The sequence below is a fragment of the Mus caroli genome, unplaced genomic scaffold (genome assembly GCF_978045245.1).
Source record: "Mus caroli unplaced genomic scaffold, Mus_caroli_1 scaffold_10, whole genome shotgun sequence".
NCBI lineage: Eukaryota > Metazoa > Chordata > Mammalia > Rodentia > Muridae > Mus > Mus caroli.
In genome coordinates this window covers 589,278-610,304 of record NW_028227265.1, presented here as the reverse complement: position 1 = coordinate 610,304, position 21,027 = coordinate 589,278, and the positions used below count along the sequence as shown (strand labels likewise).

Genomic DNA, 21,027 nt, shown 5'->3' with positions numbered 1-21,027 from the left:
CAGCCCACAGAGAGGTCTGGCTCGGGATCCCAGGGACGGGACACAGACTGCGGCTGTGCTTTCCCGCCGGGCGGCCGGCGCCCTCGGTTTGGTTCAGCGCCGTACCCCAGGCAGAAAGGGCCGAACGACCGAGCTCCTTTGTCTGCACCCTGCCCCACCTTCCTTCTTCCTGCCGCCTCCCCCTCCTTTTCAGGCGCGGCTGACGCGGCGCGGAGGAATGCGTTTCCGGAGGGAGAGAAAAGCCGGGCAGCCGGGGAGAAAGAGCTTCGCGGCGGGGGCGGGGCGGGGCGGCTTCCTGAGGGACAGGCGGGCCGAGTCTCCGCCCACTCGCTGAAGAGCCGCGGAGACCTGCGGAGCGGCCGAGGCCCGCCGACGCCACCCGAGACCAACCGAGAAGCCGAGGCCCGCCGACGCCGGCCCGAGACCCTCCGAAAGGCCGAGGTCCGCCGACACCGACCCGAGACCCTCCGAGAGGCGGAACGCGGCGGAGCCCGGGCCGCCCGCGTGTCGGGCGGACGCTGCGAAAAGGTAAGGCCGCGGGCGTGTGGACGTGCGGGCGTGGGCTCCGGGCAGCTCGGGCTAACCAGGCGTGTCTCTGCGGCCTGGGCCGGGTGGAGTCCGGTTTTAGGGACCGCGACGCTCGGCCTCGTTCGGCTGCAGCTCCCCGCCCCGCCCGGCCTTGTCCTAAGGGAGGGTCGCGAGTCCGGTCTGTCACACTGGGGCGTGGCGGGGCAAGGGTGGGTACGACAGGGATCTGGGTGCCGCTGACCTCAGAGGGGTTCGGTCCGTCGGTGCCCAGCGGGCGCCTTTCCGGAGCGTGGCGCGGAACCCTGGGAACCAGGCCGCGGCGCCCGTGGTCCGCGTGGCGGTGCCCACCCGGAGCCTCGTGGAGTGTGGCTGCCTACCCTTTCTCGTGCCTCCTAGTGACAGGCTGGGTTAATGACCGCGCTGATCCCGAATGCCACAGTGAATATGAACTTTTAATTTGAAACCTAGTACTCAGTGGTAAAACTAGTAATAAATTATACTATTTCCGTTTCCTCATCTTTAAAAGAGAAAAGGAGTTCCTACACTAATTATAGTAATTCTTGTGACACGAGGGTCAGACCCAGCTCCCAGCATGTAAACTCCCAGCCTGTACTGACCTCACTGCAGAACCCTGATCCTGATCTATGGTGGTATTGGGACTGCCTATCTCATTTTACAAAGGAAGAAACCGAGGTGCAGGAGTTTTAAGTAATTTGGAGAGTTCATGAGCTCACCTCCAGAGCCTATATTTGAACTTTAAGTAACCTAACTAATGTAAAATAAAGAAGGCATTGTATATATAGGGCAAGAGGAATCCAGGGCAATGTCTCAAAAAAAAAAAAAAAAAAAAAAAAAGGATACAGTAGGTAGTGAAATGTAAAACCACAACTTAGACAACAATGCTTCATATACATTAATTACTTTTCATTGCTTTTGGCTACGTTAAAAAAAAAATCTACAAACTTCTCAGAATGTTTTGGTAGTATTAGGAAGGTTTCCTGGATATGCCATTCCACTTGGGTATGAAGAGGGTAGTATGACTTAAGGTTTTTTTGTTTTTGTTTTTGTTTTTTTTTTTATGGTGGTTGCTCCTTGCATAGGACAGAAATAAATGTTAGATGAATTCTGATTAGATTTCTTTCTTAAATCGCACACAACCATTACAGTAGGTCATATCCTAGATAACCTGTAGAATGGACTAAGAAATTTTAGTTGAAAGTTACCTCTTGCATATTGATGGACATCAAGGCCCGAAGGGAAGGACTGACATCAGAATCTTAATATATGATATGATATCCATGTTTATGAGGAATTTTGATTCATTCAACTATGGTTAATGATCAGAAATGATAGAATGACAAATAGAAAACGGATGAAACACTGGCATGTTGTATATAGGCACTTGGGGAGAGTAGAAGATACTAGAACGCTAGTTTTTATGTGAGTAGAAAGCAGTTTCTAGCTTATCTGTTGAATTTACAGGCCTGCAGTTGAAGAATCAGTTGTTGAGGATATGAAGTTCAGTATTAAGATGGTTTATTTAATTTTAATTTATAATTATTTGCATGTGGGGATGTATGCCGTGCCATGCATGCGTGGAGGTCAGAGGATACATTTGTGAGGTTTCTTCTTTTCTTCCACTATTATGTGGATTGCAGGGATTGAATTCAGGTTGCCCAGCTTGGGTAAGCATTTTCATGTGTTGAGCCATCTCAATGTTTGAAGTTGTTTTCCTTTTCTTAAGGCTTTGATTTGTTTATTTTATGTGGGTGCATATTTGCCTGCTCGTAAGTTTGCCCTGTGTGTATGCCGCTCCAGTGGAGGCCAGAAGAGGGGGGTCAAATCTCCTGGAACAGGACCCACAAGTGGCTGTCAGCTGGTATGTGGGCACTAGCAATAGAACCCAGGTCCTCTGGAAGAGCATCTGTCTCCCCCGACCCCCTCCCACCAGGTTGTTTGTAATCTCCAGTATTATACATGAAAAGTACAGAATCAACAAGGTTGAAAAGTAATTAGATTTAGTACTTTTAACAGCAGTTGTCTTTAATTTTTTGGTCAGCCTAATTTGAATCTGTTCTGAATCAACATCAATGAAATGAAAATATAGTTCTGTATTGATTAACTCCATGAACACTGCTCACCTCTCCTCACTCTTTATTACTAGGAAAATTAATTAGCTTGACGGATGTTTGTCCAGTATGCTTTCTGCCTAATGTAGTTCCTTTACTGTCTGGTGTTTTTCTAACAGAGCCCCACCCCCTGGTTTACATGTAGAGAAGGAGGTGTATATCATAGTTTGTTGTCTGGAGAAAATAATTTTATTAGTGTTCCGTGAATGTATGAGTACTAGTATTCTTACCTATGTTACCAGAGTGATGAGATAAACATGTTGACACTAGTAAAAGTTTCAGAGGATTGTTTTTTTTTTTTTTTTTTTTCTCAAAATTTAAATGTAAAAAATTTTGAAGTGTAATTAGCCCAGCTGATTTGAAGATTCATTATGGATGGACTCCAAGATTATATTCTGTGAATATGATAAAATAAGCTTTTACCATTTGTTTGCAAATGAGTGAGTTTCAGAGTTGATTAGTGTTTTCTATTATAGTACTGTTTACTGGGACTTTGGTTATAGGTTTTCAGACTTTTTTGTTTATCATATGTCAAATAGTTGGCAATCAGGAATGTGGGGATAAAGGGAGAAAAGATAGTAATTGAGTCTTCTGGATCAGATCTAAAGTAGTAGCAGTATACAGTCTCAATAACAGTATACAGTCTCAGAAATCAGAGGTTAAAGGACAGTCCACACAGTTCTGACTGGTTAGAAATTGAGGTAGATAGGTGAGGGCAGGGTACCTCACTTTCAGGAGCTGTGTGAAAAGGAATAAACTCTTTGTTAATTTTCACAGTTTGAAAACTTTATTTTTCTGTGTGTGGCTTTAGAAGATAAAGATAATTATCTTTACCAATGTGTCTAGCATGCATATTGTAAATTTCTCAGGGTTTGAAAACTTTATTTTTGGTGTGTGGCTTTAGAAGATAAGAATAATTATCTTTACCATTATGCCTAGCATATATGTCATAATAAAATGTATATGTGAGAAAAGAGGCTCCTTCAAATTTATATCATATTAGAGCAGACATACATGCCCATATATATCTGTATGCACGCAAATGCATGTACATATTAAATTTTACAAATATAAATTTATATAGACAGAAGCATATGTATATATATATATATATATATATACACATATACATACATACGTATCTCTTACTTGTAGGAGCATTTTACCAAGGCTTCAAAATAACAGATTTCTAACCCCAGGGTTATGTAAAATAACTCAATAGTCTGTAAGGAGTATAAGCATTTTATAAGAGCATTCTCTGTTTACAGTTTTTAAAAGTTCAACATATTTATCATGTATAATGTTATTGCATTGCTATAAAATGTATGTTTTAATTTATAAATAATGGGCGCATGGCCAATTTTTTTTCTGGTGATAGAGATGAAACTCAAAAAGCTTATAGATCCCAAGTGGTAGCCAGTAGGGAAACAAGAATTATGTTGTGTAGGAAGGGGAATTGGTGACCTGGGTTTCATGTTGAGGGAAATGGAAAGGTGAATGGCCAGGTGGTGCATTTACCCAGGGAGGCAGTGCTACTACAAGAGGGTAGGATTTACCATGCTGAGTTCTTTAAGGTGACCATGGGGCCTAGAGTTTGGGAATTTTCCATCTATCAATGCTGGTTGATAGTATAGGCTGCAAAATAAAAGCACCGGAGTGTAGAGAAGGCTCTTGAGAGGAGTAGGGAAAGCCGTTCACTTTCCCAGTTTCTTTGAACTTTTGGTTCCTTTGCCGGCCATTTTAGAGAGTGTAGGAATTTGTGGGGGTTTCCAGCAGTTAGCATGTTTAAATTAAAGACTAGTTTATTTTTCACACCCATTCCCCCAGAGCAGTGATCAGAGCCGAAGTTTGATTGAGGAGAGGCTTCACATGGGAAACCTGGCTTTCAGTACAGGTGCTGAACCTGGATTACTGTATGACATTGGTGCACCACTCCCTAGGGCTTTGGTTTCACATCTGCAATGTTCCTCTCACTTTGAGATAAGAGGGAGTGACTGCCTGATCTAAGTACTGCAGAGTACAATTTTTGTTTTTTTCATGAGAAACCATTTTCTTTAAATTAAAAAATATACTTTATGTGTAGGTATGTATGTCTCCATATGACTTTGTACACATGAGTGCAAGTTCCTTCAGAGGCCAGAGGCTTTAGATTTCCTAGAGCTGGAGCTATAGAAGGTTGTGAGCCACCTAATAGGAGCTATGGAAAGTCTGGGAATTGAAATTGGGTTGTCTGGAAGAGCAGCAAGTACTCTTGACTGTTGAGCCCTCTTTTGCCTGAGCAACGGTTTTGTGTCATTATGAGAAAGTATAGATGCTGTGCAATTGACACTGGGTGTGCCAGGGCTGATTCGTCACGTCTGTAACTGGCTGCTCTTTGTCAGGGTGTCTTTAGTAGTGCATTGCATTGTAGCTCGTCAGTGTACTGAGTGGTTGCCACTGCAAAGACATGTGCTCAGAGAGTGTAATCCAGGGGTCGGCATGTCTTTGATTTTGAGTAAATTCCCTAGATGGGTCAATTGTGTTCCACTCAGGAAAACATGACAAAGAATAGTTTATACAGTGTATTATCCCAGATGATACTCTCAGTTTTTTTTGAAGAAAAGGTCAGCGGTGGCTTAAGTGGTTTTGGAAGGCTTGATGGAGAAGATGAGGTCTGAGTGAGGAATGGGCTGATGGATGATATGAAAGATGTATTTAAAAAAAAGAGCAAAAGAAAAGAAACAAGTAAAAGTCATAAAGGTAGAAGAATTTGCATTGCATTTTGCTTAAGGAATGTAGTTTCAAGTGGAAGGGTGAAAATATTTACATGCAAATTCTGGTAAATGCCATTAGAAGCACAGAACATATTCAGTCTATATGCTTATTGAATGTTTAATTTCATACTCTAAAATTAGGATGCAAATAGCTTTCTAATGCCTCCAGTATTTTATAGATTATATATGATTTATTTTATTATTATTTTTTACCCTTCTTAGAGGTCAATTGTGGAGTATTATACTATTTGATAATTAAGATATTGAAGTTTGTTGGACATCAGTGGGAGGAGAGGCCCTTGGGCCTGAGGGTGTTCAATGCCCCAGTTTAGGGGAATGCCAGGGTGGGAGGATGGGAGTGGGTGGGTGGGGGAGCACCCTCATAGAGCAAGGGGTAGGGGGGATGGGTTAGGGGGTTTCTGAAGGAGAGACCTGGAAAAAAGAAAACATTTGACATGTAAATAAAGAAAATATCCAATCCAAAAAAAAAAAAAAAGATTGAAGTTTGAAACTACATTTAGTGGCCTAATTCTACATTTGGAAAATGTAATAAAATACAATAGGCGTGAGTTATCCTGATTAAAGAAGTGTGGAAGCATGACTTTAAAAGAATTGGAGGTGTCTCTTGTGTTCATACTTGAGAGGCCCTGGGTTCAATCTCTAGCACAGAACAACAACAACAACAAAGTTGAGAAACACATATTAAGGAATTATTCAGATCCCACCCCCAGTGTTAAGAAAATCAGTACAGAAATATTTGTTGCTAAAACTTTTCCATATTTTATCCTTTCCCAAATTCTGAAATATGTGTCACTCCTAGCCTAGTCTTGAGTCAAATGAGAAATGAAGTAACTTCTCTGTAGCTTTTTTTTTTTTTTTTTTACATTCTTTATTTTATGTATGAGTACACTGTTGCTGTCTTGAAACACAGCAGAAGAGAACATCTGATCCTGTTAGAGATGGTTGTGAGCCACCATGTAGTTGTTGGGAAATGAACTCAGGATCTATGGAAGAGCAGTCAGTGCTTTTAGCCACTGAGCCATCTCTCCTGCCCTATAGTTTGATTTTTAAACATTTGTTGTATAAAGTATGCCTGGGTTGTGCTTATTCCATCCACGCCAGGTGAGAGAAGGAAGATAGGATAAAAGGTGGTGGTCAAAATGAACTTTAATCAAGAAAATTTTTTTGGAAACCAGAGGATAAGATTATGCAATATAGAAATGTAACTCAAAATTCCTCCTAATTGAAATTATGTATAGGGAAAATGCTTTTGATACCATTAACAGATAGTTAACTTTCTTTTTTAAAGATTTATCTATTTTTATGTTTATGTGCCTGCATATGTGCATGTGAACTCTCTGTGTGTGTGTGTTTGCTCCCAGCAGAGGCTAGAAGAGGGTGTTGGGATTTTCTGGACCTGGAATTACAGATGGTTGTAAGCTGCCAGGTGTGAATGCTTGGGATCAGGACCTAGTTGCTCTGCAAGAGCAGCAAGTGCTTTTAAGCACTGACCCTTCTTTCTCTCTAGTGCCCAGGTAGTTAACTTTTGCAAGACCTCTTACACTTACATTTGTGAAATATAAATTTTGTCAACTGAAACATTTGATAATTTTTCTCATTCATAGGGAAAAACAAAAAAAAAAAACAGGAAAGAAAGGAGGATAAAATTTGCATATGTAGAAAGTATAAAGGGACTGCTAGCTTACTAGGTTAGTTCGTAAAGTCTCATTTGCTAGGTAATAAGGATGATAGCAGATGGTGCTGGGCAGCAGTTTTTCTTCTCTCACTGTAGACTGGCTGTTTATGTTTTGGTTTTATAGCTTTTCTTAAAATGTTTTATTTTCAAAATTCATCTGTAGCCATACTTTTGGGGTTCTTATATTTACCACCCTCCTCTACCCTAGTTCCTTCCAACCCCCCCCCCCCCCCCACTAACTAGGTAGTTGAGAAGAAGGTTAGAGGGGAAAGGGAGCATAGACCTCGTTAGACTTCCTGCTGATTAGGGGCTTCGAGGTCCTCGGGCAAGTCCAATCTTCATGGTTAGAATATCTCTAGCCAGCAACCAGCAACCCAGGATTCAGGAACCAGCAGTCCAGCAATAGCAAAAGCAGCAGCAGAACCAGCAGCTGCCACCACAGGCTCTTGGGGGCACTCACACTTACACTCTCTCAAGAGTCTCCAAAATTCCAAACGTAGACTATTTGCAGCTGGCAAAATCACACTTCTGCAGCAAGAGAGAAATCATAGTGGTTGTGGACAATCTGAAGTGGCCCCGTATCCCACACCTGGGGATTAAAACAAAAACATATTCACATATCAATACTGGGTTTTTTAAGAAACCAAAATTCTCACTCTGTCCATCATTTGGCAGTCATTAGATTAACTTTGTAGTGACTGATTTGAATTCGACACTTGCCCTTGGGGCTGCCCTTCTTTCAGGTGAGGGTAGTGGAGGTAGATGCCAGTTGTCTGTCACCACATATTTTGTCTTGTTGGCTGTTCCTTTCCTTTGGTAGTTTGTACTTTGTGTGACACCTCAGGTTTGATCTTGTTTTGTTGATTATATTCCTGGAGCTTATGAGTTTTGAAGAGGACATTGATACTCTCATTTTCCTTGGGATAGTGGAATCATCAGTAGTCATGAATTGTATTTTTTAAAATTTTTTTGTGTATTTGTGTTGCGAGTGAACTGTTTTTAGAGATCAGATTTTTTTTGTGAGCTTTGGATCAAACTTATTAATTTATTATTATTACTATTATTACTGTTATTATTTTACTGTAGCATAACCAACCTAGAACTCACTGTATGAAACAGGCTAGCCTCAACTTGTAGAAATTCTCTTCAGCCTCAAAGTACTGGGATTACATACAGCATGAACCATTGTACTTAGCTTCAAACAAAAACCTTCATTGTAGGAGTTTATTAGACTCAGACAAATGTTTTATTGGTTAGAAAGGATTTTCATTGAGTTCTTCAAAAGTCTTTTGTTTGCAATCAGGGTAGAGTTTTGGCTGGCATTTAGGAAGCTGTCTAGGGAGACTGTTGTACTTATAGGATGGTAGGCTGCAGTGAGGTGCTACTAACATTCCCAACTTAGCCGGGCAGTGGTGGTGCATGCCTTTAATTCCATCACTTGGGAGGCAGAGGTAGGCGGATTTCTGAGTTTGAGGCCATCCTGGTAGTGAGTTCCAGGACAGCCAGGGCTACACAGAGAACCCCTGTCTCGAAAAACAACAACAACAACAACAAAAATCCCCAAACAAAAAAAACATTCCCATCTTAGGTTACCTAGCCTCTTTTTTTTGACTCTACTGGCTGTTTTTTTGTTTCAACTTGACATAAGTTAAAGTTATCAGAGAGTAAGGAGCCTCAGCTGAGAAAATGCGTTCATGAGATCCAGCTGTAAGGCATTTTCTCAATTAGTGATCCATGGGGAAGGCTCAGCCTGTGGTAGGTGGTACCGTCCCTAGGCTGGTGGTCCTAGGTTCTATAAGAAAGCAGGCCAAACAAGCCATGGGAAGTAAGCCAGAACCACACCATGACCTCTGCATCAGCTCCTGCCTCCAGGTTCCAGCTCTGCTTAAATTCCTGTCCTCACTTCCTCCAATGATGGACTATGATCTGAAAGTGTAAGCTGAATAACCCTTTTCTCCCTAGTTTGCTTTTTGGTCAGGGTGTTTTCGTGGTAGTAATAGAAACTAAGGTGCTGTCCTTGTTTTCTTCCTTGTGTGTAAGCATAATGTTTTTTGTGTAGTGTGTAAAGATTATCCTTGTATTATTCAAATGCTGATTTCTCTATCCCATTATCTGTTTTCAATCCAGACAGCATTGGGGAGTGTTCAGTACAGGGTCTTGAACACACCAAGCTAGTGTTTTATCACTGAGCTTCAATCTCCTGCTGTTGAGTACTTCATTTTGTGTGAACTGGCTTATACATTCCTTGTAGAGGCCAGAAGTTGACAGAGGATGTGTTCTTCAATTGTTCTCTTAACTTATTCTTTGGAGATCTCTCACTGAATTGGAGATCAGATTTGGCTGTGTTGCCTGAATAGCAACCCCTTGGTGTCTCCTTGCCTTTGCCTGCCCACTCCCCATGTTAGGATTATGGACACACACCATTGACGCTCAGCTTTTAACAAAGGTGCTAGGGATTTGAATTGAGGTCCTAACTTTGCAGACTGAGACATCTTCCTAATTTTAAAGTCATTTTCCTTTTAAGAGTAAGTGATTTCTACAAAAATAGTATAGGTTGAGCTTCCTTTATCTGAAAAATTTAAATGGTCCAGATGTAAATCTCTGAATGTCAACATGGTACAAAAAATTCTGCACCTAGTTGTCCCTTCAGGATCAGTGGTATGCAGGTATTATCCAGTTGAATACTTAATACTCAATACAGGCATGTATGTAAGTTACGTATTAAACATAAGGGGATTTTACATTTAGACCCAGGTCTAAATTTCACTACATGTAGCTATGTCAAAATTGGAAAGTCCTGTACTTTTGGCCCTATGCAGTTTGAATAAGGGATACTTAATCTGTATATATCAAGCTTTAAAAGATGTCATTTGTAAAGGGAGTGCATATCTTTAACCCCAGCACTTGGGAGGCAGAGGAAAGCACATCTTTGTGAAGTCTGAGGCCAGCCTGATCTACATAGCGAGTTCCAAGTCAGTCAGGGCTTTGTAATGAGACCCTGTCTTAGTAAAAGAAAATACCAGATGTTATTTATATTTTATTAAAAAATTAATTGTTTAAAAGTTCAGAAGGGCTTAAGTTTACTTTGAAGATTAAGATAGTTGTATAAATGTGGGGCTGTATCTTACTTAAGCTATCCTTAAGAATATTTTGCTCAGGGATGAATTATGCCACCTTAGATAAAAATTGAATATGCTTTAAAAAATCTTAATGAGATGCTTTTGTGGGAACAAGACACAAAACCAGTATCTATTTAGAAATTAAGATAACTTGTTGGCCTCCATTCACTTTGAATGTTTATTAAATAAACTCATAAAACATTATAAGCTTTTTTTTTTTTCATTTTTGTGGTCTGAGTCAATTCTAACTCTAGATCCATCTAAAATAGTGGCTAAGTAGGCCTTCAAAAAATATACTTAATGAAGCTCAAAATTAGGCTATAGCTTCTGAGTTCAGAAGCTCAGGTGACAATTTCATCTGTAAAGCAGAGATGGTCTCCTTTCTGAGCTCCTGAGTAATGTCAGAGGACAAGGTCATATAATTTAATATATTCCAGCATAACATTTTGAGCATTATCTTTTTCTCTTTCCTTTCCTGCCTCCAAACCTTCCCATATACTCTTCTGCTCTCCTTTAAATTCATAGCCTCTTTTAAAAAACTGATTGTTGTTGCATGCATATATGTGCAGTTTATATATGTATATATTCCTAAATATAGTTTGTTTGTATAATGTTACATGTGTGTATATTTTCAGGGCTTATTGTTTGGCACTGGACAGCCAATGGGTGTGTTCATCTCTGGGGAGAGGACTAACTTTACCCACACCAGCTTTCCTTAGTTGCCTATAGTTCTGTGCTTTTCTCAGTCCATTGGTGTCATCCTTGTTTAGCTCATGTTTGGGCATTCATGTTGGAAAGGCTTCATGGATGTAGCGTCTGATGTTACTAGGAGACACAAGCTAACAGCAAATGTTCTGATCTTCTGGCTCTTACTGTCTTTCTGCTGCCTCTTCCTCAATGTTCCCTGACCTTTAGGTGTTTTTGTAGATGTATCCATTGGGACCGGGCTCCACAACTCTGTATTTTGAGTTTTTGTGGTTTTCTGTAGTGGTCTTGGTTGCAAAGGGAAATTTCCTTGGTGAGGGATGAAGGCTGCACTTATCTGTGTGTATAAGGACAAACATTTATAGATTAGTGATTATGGTGGTTTGGTAAACTAGAGGTAGTAGATTCTCCTCCAATAACTATGACTTCACAACAACTGAGTAGTTAGCTAGATTTCCAGTAGCAAGCATGGTTTCTCTCTTGTTGAGATGGTGTCAATTAGACTTAATAATTGCCAACTAGACAATAACCAACCAGGTTATCTCCATGGTGCCATGCTGTTTGTTGTGGTTTGTAGACATCACAGCTGGGTGGAATTCTTGTTTTCTTCCCTCTTTCTGAAGCTTACATGGTGCTTTTTGGTACCATGAAAGCTAGTCCTCTGGGAGGGGACATTCAGGTTGAGTATTATCTTTGAGCCAAGTACTTGTTGCTATATTTGTGACTAAGACACTAAGATCTTGTTCTCTTGCCCCACTCCCACCCCACCAGACCCATTGGGGGAAAGACCAATATTAAAAGTAGTTACAGATGAGTAAAATATTAGAATGTACCTCTATAAATTAGTGTGTACAGTGGCTGCTGAGCCCACATCTCTTCTCCTTAGTGCTATTGCCCATTTTCCATGTCCCCAGTTATCCTCGTTTCCAATTTGAGGAGGAATTGATAGGGGAGTAGCTTTGTTGTGATGAAAACTAGTGTGCCTAATTCAGAGTGATACATTCCCAGTAGTCTGAGTGACTGCTCTGCTCCAGGGTGGACTGTCTTTATCATTTGTCTTTTTCTTTTCCATGTTTTGACTACTTTTAGTATCCTCTCAGCCTTCTTTTCTTCCTGAGTTTTCATTTCTTCATAATATCATGCATGTTCACTTGAATTATGATCTCTTCTGTGCATATCTCTAACTCCAGCCTATCTCCTGAGATCCACATCTGTGTCCCCACTTTCCTTAATTAAACAAATATCATAACCTATAAGTAATTACCTTAACCACCTAACTGTAGACTTGTTTGCATTTCCTCATTGCTATTGTGGTGTACATTTTGACACATGGCTTTTTTTTTTAAAGATACAGTCTCATCATTTCACCATGTTATTTCATGCTGACCTTTGATTCTCATTCTTCTTGCTTTAATTTTTCTCGAGTGTGTGTATTATAGACATGAGGCAACACATGCCTGTGACATGTGTGATAAACTCTGCCTGCCTGTAAGGTGTCGTCCCTCTCCTGGTCTCCCCTAATTTCCTGCTGCTGTGTTTATATAATCATGTTCTATCTTGCCACAGGCTTTTCTGCTTCTCAATTATGACAATAAACAAAATTTAACCTCTTGTAATCTGGCTCCTGCTGCGTGTTTGCTCTTATTCAGCTCCTGATATTTTCAGTGCATAGTGCAAATCTCAGAACTACTTTTAAGATTTTAAAAATATAATGTATATTTATGATAAAGACATGGTTGTTTGAATGAAAATGGCCCCCATAGGCTCATAGGAAGTGGCACTATGGAGTTGTGCCCTTGTTGGAATAGGTGTGACCTTGTTGGAGAAATTGTGTCACTTGGGGTGAGCTTTGAGGTTTCAAGTGCTCAAGCCAGGCCCAGTGTCATTCTCTCTTCCTGCTGCTTGCTGAAAAATTCTCAGCTACCTCTCCATACTCCATACTCTCTCCATACTCTACAGGTACCATTTGTACCTGCGCTACCCACCATGCTTCTATCCTGCCATCTCCCTGTAGTTAGACAGTTAGGTCTTTACACTATGTCCTGTGTTGATGTAAAACACAATTTACACGTCGAAAGATCCCTTTGTCCATTGTATTCTAGAGCCAAATATGACTGACCATGACCTGGAAACACAGATTTAGGTTACCCTAGATTCCATGTTCCAGTTTGATATATAGTTTTATGTAACAGAACAAAGAAAACCATAAATCAAGATACTTCCAAGTACAGTGGTGGAAGGAAACGTTAGAGAGATGGGTGAGAACGAAGTAGGGAAATCTGGCTTCAGATGCTAGCTGGTAGAAGCTGATCATGTTCTAAGTTAATACATTCCAAAGGATAACTAGTGCTATGTTTCTACATTCCAAGTGACTTATCTAATGGAGGGCTGTATTGGTTACTTTGCTGTTTCCGTGATAAAATGCCATGACCAATATAATTTAAGGAAGAGTTTGTTTTGACTTATGGTTTCAGAAGAGTAAGAGTCCTTCATGCTGGAGTGGCATGGCAGCTTTAATAAGAAACTGAGAGATCACATCTTCAGCCACAGACATGAAGCTGAGAGCAAACTGGAAATGGTACAAGTCTTAATTTCAAAGCCTATTCTCAGTGATATATTTTCTCTAGCTATACTAAATTTTCTTAATTGGGATCCCACATAGAGATCAAGTGTTCAGATGCTTGAGCCTATGGGGAACATTTCTAATGCAAACCACCATAAGGGCAATAGATGGATATTAAGAGGGTAAAGATGGCACAAGTTTTTAGCTCTGAACTTGCAACATTCCAAATTCTCCAGTCATTGAAGATCTAATCAGTCTGTCAGCCTCATAGATGGTTCAATTCAAAATGCAGCTTCTTTTGGAGATTTTCACTTACAGTTTCTACTCTTAGGCATATCTCACATTTTATATATGTGGTAGCCACATTTTGCTTATTAAATATATCTCTTATTTTTAGGAAAGGCTTATTAAGATCTGATGTAGATCAAATTGATTAGTAGGCAGGTGAGCAGTCTTTAAGGGGAGAAGAATACCTGGTATCATAGCTTCAGCTGTCAACCTAACACAAACCTAGAGTCATCTGGAAAGAGGGAACTTCAGTGGAAGAGTATTCTTCTTTTGGATTGGCTTGTGGGCATGTTTCTGGGGCATTTTTTTGATTGCTAATTGATGTAGTTTGGCCCGTTCCATTACCAGCTGTGCTGTCTCTAGGCTGGTAGACCTGGGCTGATACCTGAGCAAACCAGAGGAAGCAGCCCAGCAAACAGTGTTCCTCTGTGAGTGAGTGAGTGAGTGAGTGCTTGTGCTGACTTCCTTCAGTGATGGACCTGGAAGTATAAAACCTTTTATACTTCCTTTCCTCCCCAAGTTGGTTTTGGTCAGTGTTTTATCACAGCAACATAAAGCAAACTAGAACATATGGTAAAAGCCATTAAAGGGAGAAAAAAAAAACCCTTCTAGATTATATCATTAAAATCTAATAGCCATTATGGTTCAGATCTGATTTTTTAATTTATTTTTTACACTCCATATTCCATTCCCCGCCACCTCCCTCATCTACCCTCTGACAGCTCCTCATCTCACACCTTCCTCCTCCCTCCATGTGGATGCCCCCGCCCCCCATCCCACTTGACCTTTAAACTCCCTGGGGCCTCCAGTCTCTTGAGGGTGCATCTCTGAATGAACACAGATCGGGAAGTCCTTTACTGTGTGTTTGTTGGGGACCTCATATCAGCTGGTGTATGCTGTCTGTTTTGTGGTCCAGTGTTTGAGCGATCTTGGAGGTCCAGATTAATTGAGACTGCTGGTCCTCCTACAGGATCATCCTTCTCTTCAGCTTCTTTCAGCCTTCCCTAATTCAACAACAGGAGTGAGCTGCTTCTGTCCATTAGTTGGGTGCAAATATCTGCATCTGACTCTTTCAGCTGCTTATTGGGTCTTTCGGAGGGCAGTCATGATAGGTTCCTTTTTGTGAGCGCTCCATAGCCTTAGTAATAGTGTCAGGTTTTGGACCTCCCCTTGAGCTGAATCCCACTTTGGGCTTGTCACTAGACCTTCTTTACCTCAGGTTCCTCTCCATTTCCATCCCTGTAATTCTATTAGACTGGAACAACTATGGGTCAGAGATGACTGTGGGATGGCAACCCCATTCTTCACTTGATGCCCTGTCTTCCTGCTGGAGGTAGACTCTGTAAGTTCCCTCTCCCTACTGTCAGTCATTTCATCTCCCTTTGATTCCTGAGAATATTTTACCTCCTAGGTCTCTGGTGCATTCTGGGGGATCCCTCCAACCTCCTATTTCCTGAGGTTGCCTGTTTCCAGGGCTTCAGTCCTTTTCCCTCACCCAATACCAGATCAGGTCTCCCTCTCCCCCTCCACTTTCCCTCCCAGGTCCCTCCCTCCCTCCCCACTTGTGATTGGTTTCTTCTCTCTCCCAAGTGGGACTGAGTCATCCTCACTTGGGCACTTCAGCTTGTTGACCTTTGAGTTCTGTGGACTGTATTTTGGATATCCTGGGTTTTTTTTTGTTTTCAAATATCCACTTACTAGTGAGTATATACCATGCATGTCCTTTTGGGTCAGAGTTACTTCACTCAGATGATATTTTCTAGTTCCATCCATTTGCCTGCAAAACTCAGGATGTAGCTGAGTAGAATATTCCATTGTGTAAATGAACCACATTTTCTGTATCCATTTTTCTGCCGTGGGACATCTAGGTTGTTTCCAGCTTCTGGCTATCACAAATAAGGCTGCTATGAACTTAGTGGAACACGTGCTCCTGTGGCATGGTGGGACATCTTTTTTTTTTTTTTTAAGGTTTATATTTTTTATGTATATGCGCACACTTGTAGCTGTCTTCAGACATATCAGAAGAGGGCATTGAATCCCATTACAGATGGTTGTGAGCCACCATGTGGATGTTGGGAATTGAACTCAGGACCTCTGGAAGAGTAGCCAGTGCTCTTAACTGCTGAGCAATCTCTCCAGCCCCAGATCTGATTTTCAACTGTCTATATTTGATATAACATGGGATCTATATTAGAGTAATATATAAAATTTAAAATGATCAAGAATTTTGTCTGGACTAATGAAGTTAACAGCAACAACAACAACAACAACCCTGAAGTAGTCTAATTGGTTGGATTTTTTGGCAGTAATAATTTGGATTTAAAATACACTACTTCCAAACTGGAGAGTGGGTTTTTGGTTTTTTTTGTTGTTGAAATGTTTTTATCAATTGAAAAACTAGATTTCTTTAACCCAGATAAAAACGAATAATGAGTTTTTTCCCTTAAAAACACAAAGAATATTCGTGAATGTTCTAAACATGAAAACAAGATTTAAATAAGGTAGATGTTTAGGATAAGTAAAAAGTCATAACAAAAAAGTTGATTATGAAAGGAAGGATATTGGGGCTGGTGAGATGGATCAGCAGTTAAGAGCACTGACTGCTCTTAAGTCATGAGTTCAAATACCAGAAACCACATGGTGGCTCACAACCATCCTTAATGAGAAACAAATAAAAATCCTATGGGCTGGAGCGAGTGGGAGGGGTGGGGGAAAAGAAAGAAAAGATATCATGAATTCAATAAAACCAAGATTAGCATTAATTTATCACTTACGAGTATACTAAGTGAAATACTAAATACACAAAGATAGCTAATTCTAGAAAGATTTTAAGAAACAGAAAAGTTAGAGAAATGTTTACATTACATTACATGGGGCACTTGAGTATCAGCCAGAATTTCTGAATGAGATTATGCATATACTCTCAGATGAAGGTGTTGTGTATTTAATGTAAGAAACGTGAATCAGAAAGCTGATTTCATTTGTAATCTAGGAGTAGGTAAGATATATCTGGATAGATCTTTTTGTCCAGTCAGAATGGAGTTGTTTATGAAATAAATATCTGGTTTTTCTTACACTTGAAAAAGACTGTAACTAGTTCTGCATTTTAGTTGTCACAATTAAAAGTATTTGTTTTTTTAAGCGATCACTTGTTAACATTTTAAAGAGCATATCAGAATAGATCAATATTTAAGGAAACCTTATTGTTATAAACAGAATCAAGCCCTGATTTTATCTGAGGTTATTTAGTTTTGACTTTAAAAATTTGATGACACACACAAAACCATATTCACTTTCTATAAGTTTCATTTTGACTGTTTCTACAACACACTTTAATCTTTAGAAATAATCCTCATAGATGATAATGAGTTGTCTTCTGGAGATGCCATTGCTAGGGAACCTCTAAGCCCCTTTTCTCTGTATAGAGTCATTTGTTGACAGGCCTTGCATAACCCAAGGTTATAGGTTATAGCTTTATGTCTGAGAAGGACATCCACGTGAACTGTGATGTAGTCTTTCTCAAGCCTTCCCCCATTCTGCCTTGGGCAGGCACTTTGGTCCAGATTCCAGTTGTGCTGCCTCCCTAAGGGCCACTCTCAAGTATGGTCTCAGCCACATGCTCCCAGCTCTTGCTTTCTCATTACTGTCATTGTCCTTAGAGTCCTGCTGAATTCTTACTTCTTCCTGTCCCTAAAACCCAGCATTTATGAAAGCCATCAAGCAATAGCTCCTCTGTTTCCTGTTGGCTTACAAATCCTTACAGAAGAGTTGATGACTGTCTCCAAGATGTTTGGAGACAGTCCTAGTTCTCTCGGCAGTTCTTGAACACTAGAACTTTGTTTTGTCTTCTGAGCGTGGCACACTTCCAGAGGTATGAGGGCTTTAGTAGGTTCTTTGGCCTATCAGGATACACAGAAGCAGAGGTCTGTGGCACTTACAGTAATCGTTTAAAGTAATGTATTTCAGAATATTGGGGAACATTATCTTTTTCATTCTATCATAGTTTGTCTCTCTGACTTGTATGGTATTTTGGAAGATTTCTCAAGGCTGATCAGCAAGTATTAAGGTAGCCTGAAGGAGTATATCCATCCTCATACTGTGATCATCCACTTCCACTGGAGTGACACGTTCTCTGTCCTTAGTCATCAGTGGCTGTATTGAAATTGTTGAGAATTTCAACCTGTAATGATTTACAACATTGGTCTTAGGCAGACCTTAGAACATCATACATTTGTGACACTCAGGTTTTATTCACCTCTTGGATGTAGTCCCAAGCCATCTGCATCAGCCTGTCAGCCCCAGGAGAGACTCATTTCCTGGATGAAACCTGATTTCGGGTGGATGACTCCTAGAGCTACCTCTCTTGTCTCTGGGAAGTCTAGGTGAGCAGTGGAGCAGAAGTGTTTATCCGAAGATTAGGACCATGTCTCACTGCACAGTAGTATGTCTGCCTTTACTTCTCATATGAAAGGGACCTGAGACCAGAGCAGAGTTTTCTGTGCATTGGGAAGAGCTGTTCTTTAAAAGAAATACTCAGGGTTAATATAGAATTAAAGAACTTTTTCTTTTTCTTTTCTTTTCTTTCTTTCTTTCTTTCTTTTTTTTTTTAAAGATAGGTCTTGAACTTACCATCTAGGGAAGGATGATGACCTTATACATCTGATTCTCCTGCCTCCACTTTCCCAATGTTCTTTCTTTTCCTGGGTCTCAAGACAGAATTTTTCTGTGTAGATCAGACTAGCCTTAAACTTATGGTAATTCTCCTGCCTCTGCCTCTTAAATTCTGGGATTATGCCCACCCATGCCAGCATTCCTTGCTCTCCTTTCATTCTGTGGGTGAGTCAGATGTATATGCATTCATGTGTACTAGACTGGACATGCCTATGAACAGAAGGCAGTTAACATGTTAGCTGAGTAGTCTGCAGTCTCAGCTGTCTTTGAACATATTTGGTTAGTAATGAAAACATTGGTTGAATAGAAATAGAGAGTGAAAAGAAGTTGCCTGTTTAATACACAGAATATTATCTGATCTCCCTCCTCCTCACCTCCTACACTGAGATTCTAAAGGACAATACAGATTCTTGGTTTAGTAAGGCATTTTGCTGTAGAAAGTTGAGGGAATCAAGCTGAGTATTTTACCAATCCCATGCATAGTTAATTTTCTTACAAAAGAAAAAAATAACAGCAAAGCACACAGAACAATTGAGTCAGAACCTTGAATATGAATTCATGTTTTAGCCTGAGGAGAAATAAAAACTCTTTGCGTTGTCAGCATGGGATGACTGATTCAGTGCTGGAAAGTACTCTTGGTTCTGAGGTAACTGGGCCTCTGGATGTGCCTATTAGGTTGAGAGCCCCAGGAGACTGTGTAGATGGACATTCTACAGGACAAGCCGCCACAGCTTTCTGCTGTAGGAATACTAACTTTGGTTTCTTTAGGGTGTTTGTAATTTTGTAATGTTTAATTGAATGCTGAGACATTTCATTTAGAGACGACAGAAACACATTCTGCAAGTGTGGTGTGAAGTGGGTGAAAGGTAACCATCTGGAAGAAAGGCAGATGACAATGTAGAGATGTTTGGAGAGAAATAGATTGAGAAGAAAAAGAAGGGAAGGTGGAACGTAATATTTTCTCTATCAATAATAATATACATTTTCTGTTATAGATGAATTTGCAACTGGTTTCCTGGATTGGCTTGATCAGTTTGATTTGTTCTGTATTTGGCCAAACAGGTAAAAAAAAAGTTCTTTTTTTTGTTGTTGTTGTTATCTTTTTATTTCAGCATCTTGTATCAATAGTCATTGGTCAGTTAGATTCTGGAGGGAAGGGCAACCCTCCATCAGATCACAACACTCCTGAAAATTTGCAGCACTCTTCTCACTGAATGAAAAACAGGTTTCCAAGGAGCCTGCAGGGTCTTCATTATCAGTTAATCATCCCTGACTTCAGTGTGAGGATTGTGAGGTCTCACATGACAGTATGTCATAGACCACACAAAAATAATTGGAGAATGTGAGAGTGCTGGAGAGGGACCAGAACAAAGGCAGAGACATGTAATATATTTAGAAGCAAGTAAAATAAACACACACCTTGGTGAATTACAATGAAAGTGTGTCTGTTAGCATCTAAAAAGGGAAAGTAGGATGGACATGGTGGCACATGCCTGTAATCCTAGCACCTGGAAGGAAGAAATAGCCAGGAGAATCATGAGTTTTAGGCTAGCCTGTGCTAGACACAACCCCCATCCCCCATCCCCCAAATTAAAAAAATCCTAGAGGGTTGGAATATAGTTCAGTCAAAGCTCTGTGTTCTGAGTGGCAAAAAGAACAAAAACAAACCCAAAAAACTAGAGAGAGAGAGAGAGAGAGAGAGAGAGAGAGAGAGAGAGAGAGAGAAGGAGGAAGGAGGAGGAAGAAGGAAAAGAGGAGGAAGAGGAAGAAGAGGAGGAAGAAGAAGAGGAAGAAAACTCAGAAGTTTACTTTCTAGAAGAAATTCTTGTTCTGTGATCAAGAAGTCTTGTATTAGCATATCTATAAGAGCAGGTAACAAGCTGAAGATAGTTTAAATTTCTCTGACAACCATAACCATCTACACCTGGAATAATCGATACCTTGTTCTACTGTCTAAATCTTAAAAAAGCATAGTATATAAAATAATTAGAATTATCTCAAGATGGACATGTGGAAATGATGAAAGATACTGAGTAGGAAATGATACATAAAATCTACAGCCCCCAGAAACTGTATCCTGAGGACCACACCTAAAATTGGTAGGGTGGTTATCTTAAATTTTTCACTTCAAGCATAGTTTATATTCTAATCAGAAAACTGGAGACAGTCTTTCTAGTATTTACTACAAGTAAAAATGTGCCAGTCTAGATTGAGTCAAAGAAACAAAAGCTCAATTGGTTATGGGTTAGATGAATATGGGCTTGGCAGTTATTTAACATACTAAAAGTGGAGTGGAAGCCCTGAAGACATTTATGTGGTATGGGCATGAGATTGTCAGTCATAAGGAAAAGGCAATACCTGACCTAGGTATAAGAGTACCAGGACATTTATAACCCTCAGAACAATAGGTGCTGAAATTACAGTGTCAACAGTATGGTCTAATGGTGTGTAGCTAGGCTAATGGTACTAGTACTAGTGTGTCATGCAAAAGACAAGATGATTGGCCTTTGTGGTTCTCAGTGTCAAGGGGACCCCAGGTCATTAGGTTTTCTTTGGAGTAGCCTAGTATAGCTTA

The 21,027-nt window shown here is 40.3% G+C and overlaps 1 protein-coding gene across 2 annotated transcripts in view; it reads left to right on the top strand.

Moving 5' to 3' along the window:
- The first annotated feature begins 343 nt into the window (after positions 1–343).
- Positions 344–21,027, top strand: part of Itgb1 (integrin subunit beta 1) — a 46,893-nt gene continuing 26,209 nt past the window's right edge. For both annotated transcript variants that reach the window (XM_021169898.3, XM_029480434.2), the window contains exons 1-2: positions 344–528; positions 19,448–19,514. In XM_021169898.3, coding sequence (XP_021025557.1) covers positions 19,448–19,514 — 67 coding nt within the window. In that variant the 5' untranslated portion in view covers positions 344–528. The remainder of the gene's footprint in view (positions 529–19,447; positions 19,515–21,027) is intronic.